This window comes from Mus musculus, chromosome 9 (assembly GCF_000001635.26).
Source record: "Mus musculus strain C57BL/6J chromosome 9, GRCm38.p6 C57BL/6J".
In the NCBI taxonomy this organism is placed as follows: domain Eukaryota; kingdom Metazoa; phylum Chordata; class Mammalia; order Rodentia; family Muridae; genus Mus; species Mus musculus.
Genome location: NC_000075.6, coordinates 44,378,438 through 44,396,849, shown reverse-complemented (window position 1 = coordinate 44,396,849; position 18,412 = coordinate 44,378,438). Strand labels below are relative to the sequence as shown.

General features: G+C 49.3%; 1 protein-coding gene and 1 non-coding gene across 6 annotated transcripts; one reads left to right on the top strand and one right to left on the bottom strand.

Annotated features, from left to right (window-relative positions):
• Positions 1-934: 934 nt before the first annotated feature.
• On the top strand, positions 935-1,053 carry Gm26306. The gene has a single exon (XR_003948522.1). It is a non-coding gene; the product is annotated as a small nucleolar RNA SNORA40 (small nucleolar RNA).
• A 3,427-nt stretch (positions 1,054-4,480) lies between these two features.
• On the bottom strand, positions 4,481-17,360 carry Hyou1 (hypoxia up-regulated 1). 5 transcript variants are annotated; one of them, NM_021395.4, is made up of 26 exons: positions 17,255-17,360; positions 16,240-16,337; positions 15,941-16,034; positions 15,718-15,796; positions 15,442-15,596; positions 15,260-15,336; positions 14,827-15,008; positions 14,282-14,397; positions 12,549-12,741; positions 12,279-12,413; positions 12,106-12,188; positions 11,888-12,020; positions 11,545-11,732; positions 11,145-11,283; positions 9,758-9,818; positions 9,521-9,600; positions 8,977-9,162; positions 8,672-8,844; positions 8,485-8,572; positions 8,246-8,368; positions 7,925-8,058; positions 7,728-7,812; positions 7,379-7,619; positions 7,223-7,273; positions 5,964-6,014; positions 4,481-5,861 (listed from the first exon to the last, which is right to left on the bottom strand). In NM_021395.4, the coding sequence occupies exons 2-26, from the start codon at positions 16,328-16,330 to the stop codon at positions 5,800-5,802; spliced, it is 3,000 nt and encodes a 999-aa protein (NP_067370.3). In that variant the 5' UTR covers positions 16,331-16,337; positions 17,255-17,360; the 3' UTR covers positions 4,481-5,799. The 5 variants fall into 5 exon arrangements, with proteins under 5 accessions (NP_067370.3, XP_006510024.1, XP_006510022.1 ...); XM_006509961.3 differs by having other exon boundaries at positions 4,488-5,861; positions 17,174-17,299; XM_006509959.3 differs by having other exon boundaries at positions 4,488-5,861; positions 16,913-17,264.
• Between the last annotated feature and the right edge of the window lie 1,052 nt (positions 17,361-18,412).

Sequence of the window (18,412 nt, the reverse complement as noted above, 5' to 3'; positions counted from 1 at the left end):
TGCCGCTTATAGGCTGAGCACCACATGACCTATTACGTTTCGTCGATCAGTGTCTATAGAGTGCCTCCTGTTAGGGTGCAGATTCAGGAAACTCCCTGAATTGTAGAGGCATGGTGTTTTCTCTGGAAAATAAATTCAGCACAATTTGGAGTTTTAATTCGTGGTCAGATTAGTCGGAACAGAGAAAAAACAATATAGTCTCATCATTTAAAAGACAGAATTCCGACGAAACCTCGAGTTCTTTAAAAATCTTTTTAATGGTCATGTGGTGTGTATGTGTTGGGTGTGTATGTGTTACCGTAGGTGTGGAGTCAAAGGACAGCCTGGAATACTACTTCCTTTGAGACCGGTCTCCCCTTTCCCCCCCTCCCCCTCCCTCTCGTTTTTTGTTTTTGTTTTTGTTTTTTTCGAGACAGGGTTTCTCTGTGTAGCCTTACCTGTACTCACTTTGTAGACCAAGCTGACCTTGAACTCAGATTCTACTGCCTCTGCCTCGTCTCCTCTGAGTGCTGGGATTAAAGATACATGCCACCATGCCTGGCTTCAACCTCATGTTCCAGTCCTTGAACCACTACTTTGTGGAGACATAGCTTGGAACCAGGAGGGTGATCCTCCTGCCTCTGCCTCCAAGTGCCTAGGGTTAAGGACACGCTTATAACCTGACTTGAACCCACCATAGTCTCACAACTGTTCACTGTCAGCACCAATCTCTGATCCTTTAAGGGCTCCACAGATGATTTCTGAGAGGTCAGAAAAGTTAAGGCTGACTTTGACCAAGTAGCCCAGACCACAGTCTGGATTCCACTCCGCAGAAGGATGAGGCAGGGAGTTCACTGCCTGAGCTGCAGAGCCAGTTCAAGATGAGAATGGATAATCTTGACAGGCGAGACACTGTCAAAGAAAAAGCATATGTTAATTTTTTTTAAAATGATGATACAGGTGTGTTTGTTCAACTGATGGACAAAGGCAGGCTAGACAAGTGCAAAATAAATCCTCTTCTCAACCTAGAACTCACTGTTCCGTATGAGTCTTGACACATACAGAGGGAGTATGTGATGGGTGGACAGTCTACAGGAAATACTTGTAGTTTCCGTGGAGGATGAGAAGTTCAAGATCACCCTTAACTCAGTTGCAAGTTTGAGGCTGCTTTGAGTTACATGAAACACAACAAAAACAAGCATCTCTGCCAACACCTTTAATCCCAACAGGACTTTGAAGTCAGAAACAGGAAGATCTCTGTAAATTCAAGGCCAGCCTCTTCTACATAGTGAGTTCCAGGCCAGCCCGATACACATAGTGAGACTCTGACTCATGCAAACAAGAACCCACTACCATTTCTTTCCTCTTTTTGCTTTCTACCTTTATATATAGTTGAATTTAAGATGTCTCAGAATTTTCTTTTATCATAGCATCCCACAGGAAAACGACTGAAGGGTTTTTTTGGGTTTTGTTTTTTTAAGTACTCCAGATTGGAGAGCAAAGGTGGTTTAGAATACTGAAAGCCAGGGGGAAAAGGAGATAAACTAGGGCTCCACCAGTCCTAAACTTAAGTATCTACTAACCTGAGGCCTGGTATATACCAGGCTTGTGCTCTTAGGTAGGTGACAGAACCAAGGACTGAGTTTCTTCAAGGGAAAGCTCCAGGGGAGCCAGGTGTGGTGGCACAGGCCTTAATCCCACCACTTGGGAGGCAAAGGCAGAGGGATCTGAGTTTGAGGTCAGCCTGGGCTCTAGGGTTGGGGAGGTAGCTCAAGGTTAGAGCATCTAAGGTTCTAAATTTAGTACATAAGCCTCTGTGTGTGTGTGTGTGTGTGTGTGTGTGTGAGAGAGAGAGAGAGAGAGAGAGAGAGAGAGAGAGAGAGAGAGAAGAAGAAGAAGGAGGAGGAGGAGGAAGAGGAAGAGGAAGGGAAGGGAAGGGAAGGGAAGGGAAGGGAAGGGAAGGGAAGGGAAGGAGGTGGAGAGAGAGAGAGAGAGAGAGATTGAATTGGAACAGGGAATCTCCCCTTAGGCATATTAGCTCACACTTGTAATCTCAGCACTTAAAAGACAGAGAAGGTTCAGCACTTAAGAACACACACTGCTCTTGCAGAGTACAGGAGTTTGGTTTCTAGCACTTGCATGGAATGGTTTACAACCACCTCTAGTTCATGTGTGCAGATGTCATGCATACACATATAACTAAACGAAATTGTTTGTTGGGGCTGGGGGATAGCTAAACTTTTTTTTTTAAGATTTATTTGTTTGTTTGTTTACTTATGAGTAAATCAACTGTAGCTGTCTTCAGACACACCGGAAGAGGGCATCAGACTCCATTTCAGATGGTTGTGAGCCATCATGTGGTTGCTGGGAATTGAACTCAGGAACTCTGGAAGAGAAGTCAGTACTTTTTTTGGTGGTGTGTGTGTGTGTCTGTGTGTGTGTCTGTGTGCGCGCGCGCGCGCGTGTGTGTGTGTTCAAGACAGGGTTTCCCTGTGTAGCCTTGGCTGTCCTAGAACTCACACTGTAGACCAGGCTGGCCTCAAACTCAGTAATCTGCCTGCCTCTGCCACCCAAGTGCTAGGATTAAAGGTGTGTGTCACCACTGCCCAGCCATACATTTTAAAAAAAGATTTATTAATGTATATGAATACACTGTAGCTGTATTCAAACACACCAGAAGAGAGCATCTGATGCCATTACAGATGGTTGTGAGCCACCATATGGTTGCTGAGAATTGAACTCAGGACCTCTGGAAGAACAGTCAGTGCTCTTAACCACTGAGCCATCTCTCCAGGCCCATACATTTTTTCTTAAAATCTGGCATTCCATGTTAAGATAAATCTAAAAAAAAATAAAGTTCTCTTATGTGTTAAACTTCTCTCATGTGTTAAGACAAACCTCACAAAATAAAGTCCACCCCCATTGTGTATCAGCTCTGTAATTACTACTCAGACTAACCAATCTATTATTTATTTGGGGAAGTTTCAAACCTACCCCAAGGTTTCAAGAATAACTTGACTTCGACAAACATTAGGTAAAGTTTACCTAATTTCCCTCAATAAATATCCATAACATGCCCGTATGAAAGCTAGTTGCTGTATCATTAAACTTCAATTTCAATTTTGAGCTATATTGCTGTAAAAACAAAAATATTCTCATTCAACCACATGACCACAATCACACTAAACACACACACACACACACACACAAAAGCCAGTGTACCATTATAAGCCTAAGCATGCTTGTGTCTTTCTACAATATTGGAACTTACCAATTACAAAATGATAAGTCACCTCATTTTTTGTTTTTGCTTGTTTTTGTTTTTCGAGACAGGGTTTCTCTGTATAGCTGGAACTCACTTTGTAGACCAGGCTGGCCTGGAACTCAGAAATCCATCTGCCTCTGCCTCCCGAGTGCTGGGATTAAAGGCGTGTGCCACCACGCCCAGCTAGCCACCTCATTTTCATTAGCTGTCAGTCACCAATAAGTAATTTCCCTTCACAGATGTGAACTGTCACTCACAGGTGCCTTTGTTCAGTCTCTCCAACTATTTTTATTTTTGGCTTTTTGAGACATTGTTTCACGGTATGAGCCCTGCATGTCTTAGACTCCCGTTGTAGATCAGGCTGGCCTGGAAGATCTGCCTGCCTCTGCCTCCTGAGTGCTGGGCTTAAAGGCCTGTACCACCATGTGTGACCAGCTTTGTATTTTTTTCTGTTCACAGATCTCTCTCTGGTTGGTTCATCTATCCACTTGTGTTAAGTTTGAGATTTTGTTTCGTTTTGTTTTTGAGACAGAGTCCATGTAGACCAGGCTGGCCTTGAAGACCCACCTGCCTCTGCCTCCTGAGCACTGGGATTCAAGGCCTGTGCTGCCACCTCCCAGTTGCTTTGTATTTTGAGACAGGGCCTCATGGTAAGCTTCGGGATGGCTTACAACTTGCTATGCAAGCCAAGCTGGGCTTAAACTCCAGGAGCTCCCTTGCCTCTGCCTGCAGAATGCTGGGTCAAAGGCCTGGTAATGTTTCAGTACAGATTCGAGATAAGGCAGTAAGAGACACACATGGATCACAAGAACTGTGCACCCAAGTCTGGCAGTGGGCTTCTCAGATTCATTGAAAAGCCATTTTCTGGTATGGATTTCGAACTTTCTATCTTATCACATTAAATATGATTGTTACAGCAAACAATTACTTTTTTTCAATGTAACCAAATTCCAAATCTAAAAACTGCATTGGGGACTGGAGTGATGGCTTACAACCATTTGTAATGGAATCTGATGCCCTCTTCTAGTGTCTGAAGACAGCTACAGTGTACTCATATAAATCAAATAAAATGAATCTCTAAAAATAACCTGTATGTGGTATCTCAATTTCAGCATTGGACAGGTGGAGGCAGGAGGGTCAGGAAACCAAGGCCAACCTCAGGAAACCTGACTCATACACTACCTGTGTGAAAACACACAACAAACAGACAAACAAGGGAGGGAAGAAGCAAACACATACAACCTATAGAAAAGAATATTTTATTGAAACAGTTTCTCAATTAACAATGGAACAAAGTACAATTTGATTCAAACCTGTCCAACCAGCCTGAACTGCTAACTAAAGAACTCCAACACACAGGAGGGAACAGTGAAGGACCTATAGGCCCCTCTGCCAATGTGGCACAAAAAAAAAAAAAAAAAAAAAAAAAAGGCGGGGTGGGGGGTGGAAAGTAGGGTGAGAGGGTGAGGTTGGGGTAGAAAAGACAAAACGACTGACATCAGGTTTGCTTTGCCCCTGCACTGGGGTGGCCCTAGCTCCGGCTACAGGTGCAATACTGGAGGACAGGCACTCTAGGCATGGTTATAGCAGGCAAGGGCCTCTCCTTCCTAGCGAAGTACACTGTCAAGTTGAACCCTGACCCCTCGTCTTTACCCACAAAGCTTGCCTGAGAGTGAGGTGGCATTTTTACATTCACTCCATGGTCTCTCCGTCCCCCAGGGTCTTGGGAAAGGGGCTCACAGTAGATAGCACATTTTTGGTCAGCCCAGGGGGAAGGAGGAAAGAGCATGAAGGGGTAGGTGTCACAGGAACTGGGGCTGACAAGGATGTCGAGTGCCTGCAGTATACTTGCATCCTTGCCAGCCACTCTCCGGACCTGTACTGTCCTGGGTCCAACAACCCATTCAGGGCTACAGGGCTTTCCCTTCTTGCCTGCTCCCCGCTTACTCCAGCCACCAGGGGTCGCATGAACCATGAGAGCATATTTACTCTATAGACAGTCCAGATGAAAGTCTTTGGGCAAGAAGACCATAGTCCTGTCTGCACAGGGAAGGAAAGGACAGAAGAGCCAAGGAGGAAGGACAAGGGAAGAGAAGACACAGAAGAGAAAAGAGGCACTCAGAAACCAAGTGGGACTGAGGCTCTGTAGACACTGGCCCAAACAGGACACTGATTTTGTGGAAGAGGAAAAGATGAAAGGATGCTGTGAAGACTGGCCACTTTCCAGTGACCCATAACATCCTTCCCACTACCAGGTCTCCAACAACTACTGGCAGCCATTCTCTCACTTACCCACAGGCAAAGAATTAAGACATAATAGTGATTTTTCCCAAACACAGGGCCAGAGAGTAGGAGACCAGAGGGTGGGGCTGGGGACAGAACTAGAGCCGGTTTCACCCATAGAGCTACTCTAGGACTGAGCAGCCACCTCCTGTCCCAGCTGAGAGAAGGAACTTGAGCCCCTGAGGGACCAACCCCCACTCCAACCCTGATGTATAATAAATAGAGGTGGTAGGAGAAGGGGCTGGAGCCAAGTCGGAAGGCAGGAGCTGGGGTTATAGTTCATCGTTCTTTGAAGGCCGCTTCTGTCCTGCTGACTGCTCTTCCTGTTCAGGTCCTGTTGGAGGGGGAGGGGAGGAGAATAGCAGTGTAAGGCTCAACAGCCTCTTCTTTCCCTCCAACCCTAACAAGCTGCCAATGCCCCAGGCTCCTCTCTTACCAGCTCCAGGACCTCCTAATTCCAGAGGCTCCGAGTCTGCTGGTTCCGTACCTGCATTTTAGAAGGAAAAGGCCAGTCACTAAACAAGTGAGACCTACAAATCCAGTGGTACACATAGAAGATGTGTGAGCCACATCTGGGGTGTCTCCCTTTTTTCTTTTTTAAATTTTTATTTAATGTTTATGGGTGTTGTGCTTGCACATATGCCTGTGCACTATATATGTGCCTTGGGAGGCCAGAATAGGGAATCAGGTCCTCTGGAACTGGAGTTACAGACAGTTGTGAGCCATCAGCTACAAGCTGAAAACAGAAACTGACTTCACTGAAGAGGAGCCGGAACTCTTAAGCATTGAGTCATCTCTCCAGACCTTTCTCCCACAAATTTTTACATTTCTCTGGTCTAGGGCTATAGAAAGAAACAGTCAGAAAGAAAAGAAAGAAAGAAAGAAAGAAAGAAAGAAAGAAAGAAAGAAAGAAAGAAAAGGAAGGAAGAAAGAAAAAAAGAATATATAAGCCAGGTGTGGTAGTGTATGCCTTTATACCAGCCCTTGAGAGGCAGAGTCAGGTGAATCTATTGAGTTCAAGGCCAGCCTGGTCTACAAAGCAAGTTCCAGGTCAATCAGGATTACACACAGAGAAGCCCTATCTCAAAAAACAAAAACAAAACAACAACAAAAAAGTATATGTTTTGCCCATGCATGTGGAGGCCAGAGGTTGATGCAGGGTTTCTTCCTCGTTGCTTGCTTGCTTTCTTCCCCGCCCCCCCCCCCGCCCCGAGACAGGGTTTCTCTGTATAGCCCCAGCTGTCCTGGAACTCACTTTGTAGACAAGACCTGCCTCTGCCTCCCAAGTGCTGGGATTAAAGGTGTGCGCCATCACACCCGGCTCGTTGCTTACTTTCTTATATATTTGGGGAAGGTCTCTCACTTGAATCTGGAGTTGGTACTTCATCTAGATAAGCTAACACACCTGCTTTAGCCACCTTTCTCTTCCACCTGGCATAGTAAATGGGCAGCCTGGCTGCATGGCATTTACAAGGGTGCTGGGGATCTCAACTCTTAGCCTCACACTGTGCAATTAAGCACTTACCACTGAGCCATCTCCCCAGCCTGTCTTTGCCCTTGTTTTTTTTCCAAAGAAAACGCAATGCTTCTAAAAACTAAAGGCCACCACATTCACCGACCTGAAATAGAGCATACTTGCCAATTTGCCTGCCCCTAGACTAATGAAATGTCTCATTCCCCAGGTCCCCAACTCACCAGTCTCTTCTTTGTCAGGTTCTAAAATGGGTTTCGCCTCTTCAGTCTGGCCTAGAGGGAAACCAAAAGTTAGATGCAGTCCTACGAGAGAGAGGCAGGTGGCGCTCTGACTGCTCACAGGACCAATCGTTGCTCCAGCCAAGCATCTCTCCTCACCTGCAGGTGGAATGACCTTCTCCTCTTGGTCACCAGCACTGGCATTGAGGGGAGGTTCTGCCCGGGTGCCATTCTTGTCTTTGGGCCGTGGCCGTGGCTTGGTAAACTTGGCCTTATTGAGTAGATACTGTACCTCCCGGTCCAGGGCCATCATTTTGGCCTCAATGTCTTTTGAAAGCAGCACAGGCTTCTCTGTGGCAGGAAGCTTGGCTTGTTCGGCCAGAGTTGCATTCTTCCAGGCCTGGGGATGAAGCCAGAAGACTCAGAACTAGCCCTGGATGTGGCAGCTTCACTCTCATCATCCCAGGGTACCAGCTAAAGTGTCCAGTTACAAATGACAAGAGCTTACCCAGGTGTCATTGATGACTTTCTCTAATGTCGTCATCTCCACTTCAGTGAAGACCTGGTCCATCTCCGGGATGAGCCGGGCACCCCTAGGAGCCAAAGAGGAAAAGATCAGCCTAGGGCAGATGAGAAGCTGGCAGAAAGGAGAACCATGGTCTCAGCAGGACTACACAAAGAAGGAAGGGAGCAAAGAACACTCACTTGAGGAAAATGCTGGAATGGTTGAGGAGATTATCCAGAGCTGAAAGCCGCTCTGGCCATTTCCTGCGTTCTTCCACCCGAAAAAACAGCCCTTGGCACAGCTTTCTCAGCTCAGCCAGCTTGTCCTTCAGCATCTGACGGACATGAGGAGGAAGAGGAGGGCTGAAGTGCAGCAGGAGCATCCTGGACCCAGCCCTGCATCTTGCTTCATCCTGACACCCCAGCTCTTCTCACTCTGGCCCTGGAAGCGGGGGTGGGATGAGGGGCTGGGGACACGGGCAGCACTCCCATCTGCCTGCCACATCTCAGAAGGCTCCTCACCACAGTGGTGGCTCCAAATCCCTCATCCTCCAGCCAGGTAGAAGTGGCGCTGAGTTTCCCCGAGATCTCCTCCCGCTGTTCCTCAGTGGACACTTCCTGGTACTCAGGCTGGTACAGCTTGTCCTGTCAAGGACACCAATCCATGCAGGCAGCAGTCTTTGGGGCAAGGGTCAGAGCCACATGTCCCTAAGTGGAAGCTCTGGGGAGGCAGGGCATGCTTGCTGCCCTTGCCTGCTCACCTGGGTCTCAAAGATGAAAGCCTCCAAGCTGTTGGCAGCTTTCTCCCTCTCCTGCTTCTCTAGGTCGCGCAGGGTCAGTTCTTCAAGTCTGTGGGATGAGAAGGTAGGAAGAGGTGAGGCTGGAACTGGGGGCCTTCCAGGATCACCTTTCCACACCCGGCTCATCTTCCACACGGCCAGCACTTACTTCTGCACAGAACGGGCCAGCTCATCCTCTGGCAAGTCAGGCAGGTCCAAGACAGCCAGCTCCACACCTATCTCCTCCACCATTTTCTGCTTCCGGGCAGGTTTCGGCTTTTTGTCCTCCTCAGGAGCTGGAGCAGCACCCTCAGGCCCTGCTTGCCCCTTCTCATTGGGCTTCTGGTAGAAAGAGCAGTGATGTAATAAGGAAAACCATTAGCTGTCTCCTCCTCTAAAGGCATGAAGGAAGCGGCTTGCTTCCCCTCAGTGTCAGCCCGTGGACTCTACCCTCTTCCCCTGCAGGCAGCTCACCTGGGCCTCAGGCTTGTCCCCACTCTCTTTTTCATCAGGTTTCTCTCCCTCACGGGCTGCATCCCCCTTAGGCTCAGAGGGTGGAGGCTGAGAGGTCTCCTCTGCTGGGGGTTCAGCTTCTTCCTTGAGTTCCCCCTGCTCTGCAGGCTCATCCTTGCTCCCCTCAGCGGGGCTCTCCTCTTCCTCCTGGTAGACATTACAGGGACCCCAAAAGTTATATACATTGTTAGCTGAGCCTCTGACCATATCAGCTCCTCTGTTTGGAAAGGGAACACTGCTCAGCATAAAGCCTGGGTCAAGCAGATGACACTGGTAGGCACATGGGCTGTTGGGATTCCAGATACAGGAGAACAAAGGGAGGGCAGGTGGTAATGAAAACAAGCAGCCCTGGGTTCTGGTAGTGGCTCAAATCCACCGAAGCAGGAGCAGGGCAGCCTGCCACTGACGAGGGATAAAGTCCAGGCAGCTGGGAGTCCCGCCAGACTCTGCCTCTGTCTACATCCCCCAGCCCCAGCCACTTGATAGTCTGCCTCTCTGCCCTTACCTGTACAGCATCAGTACCATTCTCTTTGGCATCTGATGAGGTACCACCTCCAAACAGGCTGGATATGGTGTTGCCAAGTTCTAGGAGGAAAGCAGCAGAGAGGTTCATGAGGGAATCAGGCAGCCGCTCCACCTCCTACCCCACATCAACACCATCACCTCCTCAAGCAGGCGTGTGTGCTGACTCTTGCCTGCTGGCACACACTTGCATGCACACAGGAGCCCATATTCATCTTACTGGTAAGAGTAGATTCTTCCTCTGGGCTATCCTCCACCAGGGTCTCAAATACGGACTCCACCTATTTTGAAATGGGTTAAAAAAAAAATCACATGACCCATGTTGTCCACAAGTGTGCTGCTTATGCATACACTAGGAATACAAAATGACTTGCACCTGTTAGGATCTACTCTCTCACCCTCCTTTTCTGAGACTCCTAGATGGCCAATCCTCCTTTTAAGTGCCAGTTCTCTCAGGACAGGCTCCCACTCCTCTCCATAGAGTCCTCTAGGTCTCCACTTGGCAATACAATAAACCATTTTTCCCGTGGGCCAGAAAATTCTAAGTGAAAAACTTTTTTTTTTTTTTTTTTTTGGAGACAGTTCTCTCAATATCACAGAGCCCTGGCTGTCCTAGAGTCATTTTGTAGACCAGGCTGGCCTCAAACTCAGAGAGTGGCCTCTGTCTCCTAAGTGCTGCACCACCACACCTGGCTCAAAATTACTCTTTTGGGGACTGAAGAGATGGCTCTGTAGGAAAGAACATGGACTGGTTTTCAGTAGAACCCAGGTATGATGCTCAACATTGACATGGTGGCTCACAACCATCTCTCACTACAGCGCCAGGGGATCTGACTCCCTCTTCTGGTCTCCTGAGGCATCAGACATACATATGATGCAGACATGTGCAGGCAAACCATTTGCACACATTTTATTTTAAACTGAATTAAAGAAGGGATTCTCTGGGCTGGCAAGATGGCTCAGCAGGTAAAGGTACTTACTCTCACCAAAGGGAGACAGAAACCCACTAGTTTTCCTGTTCACCTGGCTCTGCATCTGCTGTGGCATGCTTGCATCCCATCCCCATTATATACACACATACTCAAAAAAATCTTAATGGGCTGTAGAGATGGCATAGCAATGGGTCCAACTCCCAGCATCCACATCCATTTATTAACTCCAGTTCTAGGGGATCCTAGATCCAAGTTTAGCCCTCATGGGCACCAGGTACAATAAATGGTGCAGACATAGACCTACACATGGTTTGAATTTTGTTTTTTGTTTTTAAAAGATTTACTTATTTATTATATGTAAGCACACTGCAGCTGTCTTCAGACATACCATAAGAGAGGATCGGCTCTCATTATGGATGGTTGTGATTTGAACTCATGACCTTCAGAAGAGCAGTTGGTGCTCTTAACCACTGAGCCATCTCTCCAGCCCCTTGTTTTTAAATGTGTATTTCCCTCTAAGCAAGTTACAGTGACTATAGTATGTGCTGGTCACAAAGAAACCAAGATTCATTCTATCTGCTTCCGAAATGTTTTATGGTATCCTGTGAACCCACTCAGAGAGGCTGGTGGTCCAGGGTTCACCCCTACCCAGATAGGGTTCCCTTTCACTCTCACCCTGTCTAAACTGAGCACGCCACTCTCATCCAGGTTAAAGTGGGCCTTGATGCCTTTGGACTCATAGTCGGGATATTTCTTGAAGCTCTCTCCCACGCCTTTTAGTTTTACTGTGGTCAGATTCTGGGAGCCAAATACCCTGGTTGAGAGGAAAAGAAAAGAGTTTGAGGAGATCCACCTGGCCCATCACTAACTTTAGACCACATGGCCTGCAAGCATGAGATGTCAGGGTCCCTACCCAGGACTCAGAAAGATGGACCCTCTTTCTGAGACAGGCTGTTCATAACAACCCTAACCCACCTTCAGCCCTTCAAGTCCCGAATTCCCCTCCCCATCCTTAGATCATCTGGCAGGCACACCTCCCACTCCCTGGAGGTACCATCCTGCCCCCGCCCCTCACCGAAGATCCTCAGGCCCCAGGAAGCCCAGGTCACCGTAGTTGATGTGGAAGTTGAAATCATGGCTGTAGCGGTTAAAGGTGATGACTTTGCGCTGAGGGTAGGGCCCCATTCGGGAGAAGAGCACACGCTTATTGTGTTTCAGGCTTCGGAGCCCAGGCTCCTCCTCCACCTCCCTTGTGAACTCCACCTACATAACAGGGAAGGAGAAGGTGCACTGGAAACCCAGGGAAGTTCTGTTAGTAGATAGGAGGGAATAGGATCTCTCAGACGAAAGAAAAAGGGACAGGCTGAGGTGAACAGAGATCCCAGTGGAGAAGTGGAGTGTCACCAGGTCAAGCTTACCAGGATTGGGTAAATGACAGCATCCCGCACAACAAATGGCTTCACTTTGAAGGCCTTGCTGAGCGCCGCTGCCTGGTACACAGCCCCCATGGCAGCAGCTTCGTCCGCATTGATGTTCTTTCCTAGTTCCTCCCTAAGAGACACAGCTTTAGCGTTATCTGCCCGGGAGTGTAATGGCCAGCCTCCAGCTCCATGCCCGGCTCCAACATCGTACTCACTTGCCCACGGCCTTGAGCAGCACTTCTTGAACTTTGGGAACACGAGTGGCCCCGCCCACCAGGATCACCTGCTCAATTTGATCCTGCGGAAGGGGAAGGTGAGGTGCAGGAGTTAAGCCCTTTCCCTCTGACACTCTGTGGGTGTGCTCTGCTCTGTCCCCCTCATCCCTCACCAAGCTCATCTCTGCACTCTGCAAGGCCTGCTGCACAGGTCCAGGCACACGGTCAAACAAATCTGCACACAGCTCCTCGAATTCCACCCGAGTTACTTTGGCCTTGAAGTCCACATCATCCATCAAGCCCTCAATCTGCGGGAAGAGGAGTAAGAGGCTCTGGTCAGGTCTGCTCTCTGGGCAAAAGAAGATGGACTTCAAGAGAACAGGACAGGACAATGGGAGGACAGGAGCCACAAGCCTGCTCTCTACAAGGTCCCATGTGGTTACCTGTGCCATGTGATCAGCGTTGGCACTCAGGACGGTTTTAAGCCGGTTGGCTTCCCGAAGCAGTTTGGCCATGGCCCGGGGGTTTTCCCGAACATCCTTGGCTTTCTGGCCCTTGCGCTGCTCATTGAAGAGCTTAGCCAGGTGTTCTCGAAGCCGAAGCTCCATCTCCAGGCCACCCAGGGTGCGGTCAAATCTGTTCAAGGAAAGGAACAAGTACAGCGTAAGGACCTTCCCTCCGGCATACGAGTCACCGGTGCTCTGCCCACAACCCTACAGCACACACAGCAATTCAGGAGCAGTTCATCTGCCCAGTCACTCAGCATATTACTGAGTATTAAGTACTTGAATGTAAGTGACAAAAGGAGCAGGAGAGGAGACAGCTCTATTAGAATTTATAATCTAATAGAAGAATAACGTCCTAAACGTAAAATCATACACATCATAAAAAACACGCACCCAGCATCTGTAAGTTTGAGGCTAGTCTGCTCTACATACAGACGCCCGGGCCAGCCAGGTTACACAGTGAGACCCTCTCTCAAAACAAGCAGAAAAGGCTAGCGGAAAGCACATAGGAAGTCCAAACTACTCAAAGAGTAGTCAGCGGAGAGAGCGAAGCACCTTCTAGACAGAAGCAACAGTTTTTCTAAAGACCTCAGGGGAGAGAGTAGGAGAGTACAGTCAAAGCTGCAATGGATGAGATTCTTTAAGAATAAGAGGAGCCAGCCATGTTTGCTTCATCTCCATGCAGTTCATGTTTTACATCCAGCACTTGGGGGCACTGGCAGGTGAATCTCTGAGTTCTAGGCCAGCCTGGTCTATGACAGCCAGGACTACATGGAAAGAGCTCCAAAAAATAAAAACAAAACAGTCAAAGAGCTCAGATACAGCTGCAGCAGGCACGGCTCAAACAGGTGTAAGGAGAGCAGTGGAGAATGGAGTACTGTTATACTGGCATTTCTCTCTTTACTGGTGAGTCTGGGGCCCATGAATACTAGGCAAGATCCCAATACAAAGCTACTTTCTGTACACCAGTCAATATCTTACGAGAACCTCCTAGCTGAACAGTGAGGAGCTGAAAAGATTTTTTATTTTTTTCCATAAAGGGTCTCACATATTCTACTGCACTAGTACTCTATATGTAGCTACAGATGGAGTTTGCATTTCTACCCCAGCGCTAGGATTATATCCCAATACCTTGTTTAGGAAGGGCTTTGTTATTTTTTAAATTCTGTAGGTGACAAGACAGAGGTAGGACTGCCAGAAGTCTCTGACCAACCTGAACATCGCAGTAAGTTCCAGGGTTATACAGTTTAGTAGCAGAATGTTTGTATGGCGTGTGTGAGACTCTAGATTCGGCCTCAGTAAAAACAAAGAACTGGTAGGTGATGTTGGTGCAGCATGTGCTTTTAACCCTAGCACTCGGGAGGCAGAGAGGCAACTAGATCTCTGTGAGCTCAAGGCCAGCCTGGTCTACAGAGTGAGGTTCAGGAAAGCCAGGGCTACACAGAGAAACCCTGTCTCGAGACATCAAAACAAAAACAAAAGAGGGGAAGAAAGACAGACAATGTCACTGCTATAATGTGTCAGGAGCAAACTGCCTCTCCTGCTTTCATGTCTTCTTTGGGAGCAGCCCTTCCAGAAACCCATGCTGTATCCAGGAAGTGTTCCCTCAAGAATCAGAAAAGGCACCTGAAATGCAGGAGACACCTCTCCCTGAGGTCTCAGGAACCTACCCCACGCCCCGGATCTGCAGCTGTGGTTGCATCCCAGCCTCCTTAGTCTTCACTGTCTGGTAGGTGACGATGGTGCACACAGTGCTGCCCGAGCCCATGTCATAGAACATGACGTTCTGTGGAGACACCAAGGATACTGTCAGAGGAACCTAATGTGGAAGCCAAGCTAGGCGTGGTGGTGCACATCTGTCATTCCGTGCTCGGGAGGCAGGGGCAGGTGGATCTCTGAGTTCCAGGCCAGCCTGGCTTACACAGTGAGTTATAGGACAGCGAGGTCACACAGAGAAACCTGTCTTACCCCTCTCACCCACCCCACACAAAAATAATAAAACAAAGAGATAGTTTATCAAATGCAGGATGCCTGTCTACTTGTCTGCCTGAAAATAAAAAGCTGTCACTCTTCAAAAAACTAACCACCTCCAATGGGTACTGAAAGGCAGCTATTTGTCACAATTTGTCAAGGGATGGCCATGCAAAAAAGATGCAAAAATGGGTCAAGGATCCTCCACCCTCATACTCGGTGTTGTATGTATTCAGTGGCTCACCTGTGCAGTGGAATTGATATCTTTCCGGCGGAAGACACCGTAGCTGAGGGCTGTGGCAGTGTTGTCATTGATGAGCTGCAGCACCTTGAGGCCAGCCATCCGAGCAGCCTGCAGCACAGCTCGGCGCTCAGCCTGGTTGAAAAAGGCTGGCACGGTGATCACTGCATCCTTAATGGGTTGTTCTACAAGGACAAAGAGCAGGATCTCAGCAACCCCAAACATCAGACCAGGATGTCCAACACAGTACCACTGACTCTTACCGGGCCTCCCTATCCTCTACATACTAGATGCCAGGAGCCCGTCCCGAGCTTGTGACAACCAAACATGTCTTCCGGTATGGTCCAATTTTCAATAAGAAATCAAAGAGGCTCTGCTTGCTATTCACTGTACATTTGGGAAGTCCCACTGCCACCAGCACCACCTTGATGCTCACCAGCAAAATCTTCAGCCAAGGAACGGGAGTAGTTCAGAACCATGCCCAGTACCTCCTCGGGAGAGAACTGCAGCTGCCTGAGGGGAGGAGGAGGAGGTGAGGTCCAGGAAGGCAAACACCAAGCCCAATAACCACGGACACATGCGCCAACAAGGGGCTTCCTTCCCACTCTGGACACTCACGGACTGATCTGGAAGCGCACAGTCTGCCTCTGTGGGTCAACAATTAGCTCATGTTCTGGGAAACGGGACCGGTAAAGGGCCACATGAGGGTTATCCGCCTGTTTTCCAAGGAGGTGCTGGAAATAACGGAGCGTAGCCTTTGGGTTCTTGATGGCCTGAAAGGAGGAGACCCAGCCAATTCTTAGGCCCAAACCTACCTTACCTTGCCTCTACTTCATCCAGCTAGATAAAAGGCTAGCCTCTGAGGGAACGAATCTGGCTAGGGCTGTTACTCACCATGCCGGCTGCACTATCACCTAAAAACCTTTCATTTTCTTTCAAGGTCACAGTCACTGGAGTTTTCCTCCGAGATTCCCTAAGAAAAAGCAGCATTAGCCCAGCTGCCTGCAGCAGACTATGAAGCCAGACGCCACCAGATCTCATACGGGGGCTCAGCCATCACAGTCTGAAGTGGGCACTATAAATTATAAACACACCCCTGACCCAGATCTACTCTTACTTGTTCAATACAATCTCCATGGGCACTCCAGGCTTGACAATGGCCACCTTCATGGATTCACTGCCCAGGTCTACAGACATCACAGCCAATGTGTCTGAAGGGAAGACAGAATGTAGGTTTCTCTGTCAGTTCTCTGCTTCCCACACCCTCCTGCCTTCCTAAGGCAAATCAATGGAAGCAGCCTGCTTTCCATGGCAAAGACAAAGAAAAAGGCTAGATCCAGCAACCCCAAACTCGAGTAGGCACCTTGTGCCCTCTTATCCTTCCATTCTTCTTTAACACCTTAGCCAGGTACATACCGCTCAGTGCCAACAGGTCTGCCAAGAGGACAGCCACCAAGGCCCAACAGAGTAGCCTCCTTGGCCTCTGCCTTCTTACTGTGGCTGCCATTGTGACCCTAATGGGAAAGGAAAAACACTTGTAACTGGATGCTGAATGAAGAAGGAAACAGAACCACATCCCAGAACAGACAAGCTCAAAGATTCTTATCTGTTGCACTTTGGCAAAAAAGCACAGCAGCTCGACCTCTTCTCTTCCTTCCTGAGGAGTTTCAATCATTTTAAACATCCTCCCAAGTGTCTCACATTCGGGCCGAAGCAAAAGGGCCCTCCACCACTTACTTAGACAAATAAGAGTTGACCTTTTTTCGGTCTACGTACAGGTAAGCAATCGGCACACCACAGCACTGTACCTGTCAGACACCTGGAGCTTGGCCAGGACCCTCGAAATCGGCTCAAATACCTCACACCTGGGGTTCCCGGGTGGCCGGGAAAGCCAGGTTGAGCTTGGGCAGGAACTGGAAGGTGATGACGTTGGGGATGGCTGGCACAGAAGGGTTTGTCCCCTTCTCTGAATTCCCTGAGCATTGTCCAGCCCACCCTCCTTGCCCATCCCACTCCTGGGCCACGCTGCCTACGCAGACGTTGTGCAGGCTAAGGTTACAAGCCGGGTGGATGTTCACCTAAACCTCACCTGACGAAGGTGGAAGATCCCACTCCCAGAAATGGATTCAGGCCCACCCTGAGCGCGAGGGGGCAGCTCAGCGCCTGAACTTCAGGACCGAAGGGACCGGTGTCCGTGCGGCCCTCGCTCCGGCTACCGGCCCGCCCCCGAAGCTAGCACGCTGCCTCCCCTAGGAGCCGCGGCCCGACGGCTGCTCCATCCTCACCCCCGCTCCCTCTGGCCTTCAGCTCCTGTGTCCTTCGCTCCGGGATCAAGGCGGCGAGGACGTACCCACACGGCCAGCAGCACGACCCCAACCCCGGGCCCTTCACAACTCCCCTTCGTTTGCAAACTGTTACAGTGGCCACCAACCTCTCAGCGGCGTCTCGCGCACCAGCCGGCCCCGGACGCGGCGCACGCTCATTGGCGCCCCTGCCGCTCGGCCCTGCGCCGCGCACTTAGCACCGCCCACGAGACCCGGCGCGAGACCCCATTGGTCCACGTAGAAGACCCGCCCCTCTGCGGCCCCGCCCCTCGAGGACGCAGCTGGGCCTGAGTACCGGTTGGGACGAAACTGCCAGAGCTGGCTGCGGATTGGGCCACGTCACGGTTCGCGGCCGGGTTACTCCTCGCGGGACTTCTGCCAGCATCGGTGCCGGACGCTTCGATGCGGAACCCTAGCGGAACCCCGCGTGGGAGCAGGTGCTCTCGTGGATTGCGAAGTCCTTGGCCTTCTTCCGGTTACCTGGGGCATCCGCGCGACGGAATCATACTGAGCTGCATTCGCTGCGGCGACGCGGAAGAGGCGCATGCGTGTGCCCTGGACTTGGGCAAGATAACAGGGGACCACTCCAACTTTATGGGTTCATTGAAAAACCTAAGCCACAAGAATGATGTTCGCTGATGGGCCGGAGATAAACCGTGTTTGTGACGGATTGGCTTTAACTCTGAACCCCAATAGTACGAGAGACGATATTGCAAACTAAAAAATAAGACTTTAATTGGCTTGACCTTTGGTACCGTCATTGTTTCTTCTTAGGAATGGTTCAGGGCTGGGAAAATAGCTCAGAGATACAGCTCTTGTCTGGCGTAGTTAAGGCTCTGGATTCCATCAACAACACCGTTCAAAAATTAAGAAAAGAAATGAGTATTCGGGCTGGTGAAATGGCTCAGTGGGTAAGAGCACTGACTGCTCTTCCAAAGGTACGGAGTTCAATTCCCAGCAATCACATGGTGGGTGGCTCACAACCACCCATAATGAGATATGATGCCCTCCCTCTTCTAGTGTGTCTAAAGACAGTGTACTTACATATAATAATAAATAAATCTTTTTTTAAAAAATGAGTATTCATGTGATGTAAAGATTAGGAACGGACTGGTGGTGGTGGCCTTAATCTTAGCACTTGGGAGGCAGAGGCAAGCAGATCTCTACCTGCTTGAGGCCATCCTGGTCTACGGAGCAAGTTCCACAACAAACAACCAAGGCTACCCAGAGAAACTCTGTCTCAAAAACGAAACCAACCAAACACA

Coding starts and splice junctions, on each gene's coding strand:
- Hyou1 (NM_021395.4), bottom strand. CDS start 16,330: ATGGCAGCCACAGTAAGAAGGCAGAGGCCAAGGAGGCTACTCTGTTGG. Junction 9,601..9,757: donor GGAAGAATCTACTCTTACCA/GTAAGATGAATA, acceptor CTTTCCTCCTAG/AACTTGGCAACACCATATCC. Junction 7,620..7,727: donor AAGTCATCAATGACACCTGG/GTAAGCTCTTGT, acceptor CTTCATCCCCAG/GCCTGGAAGAATGCAACTCT.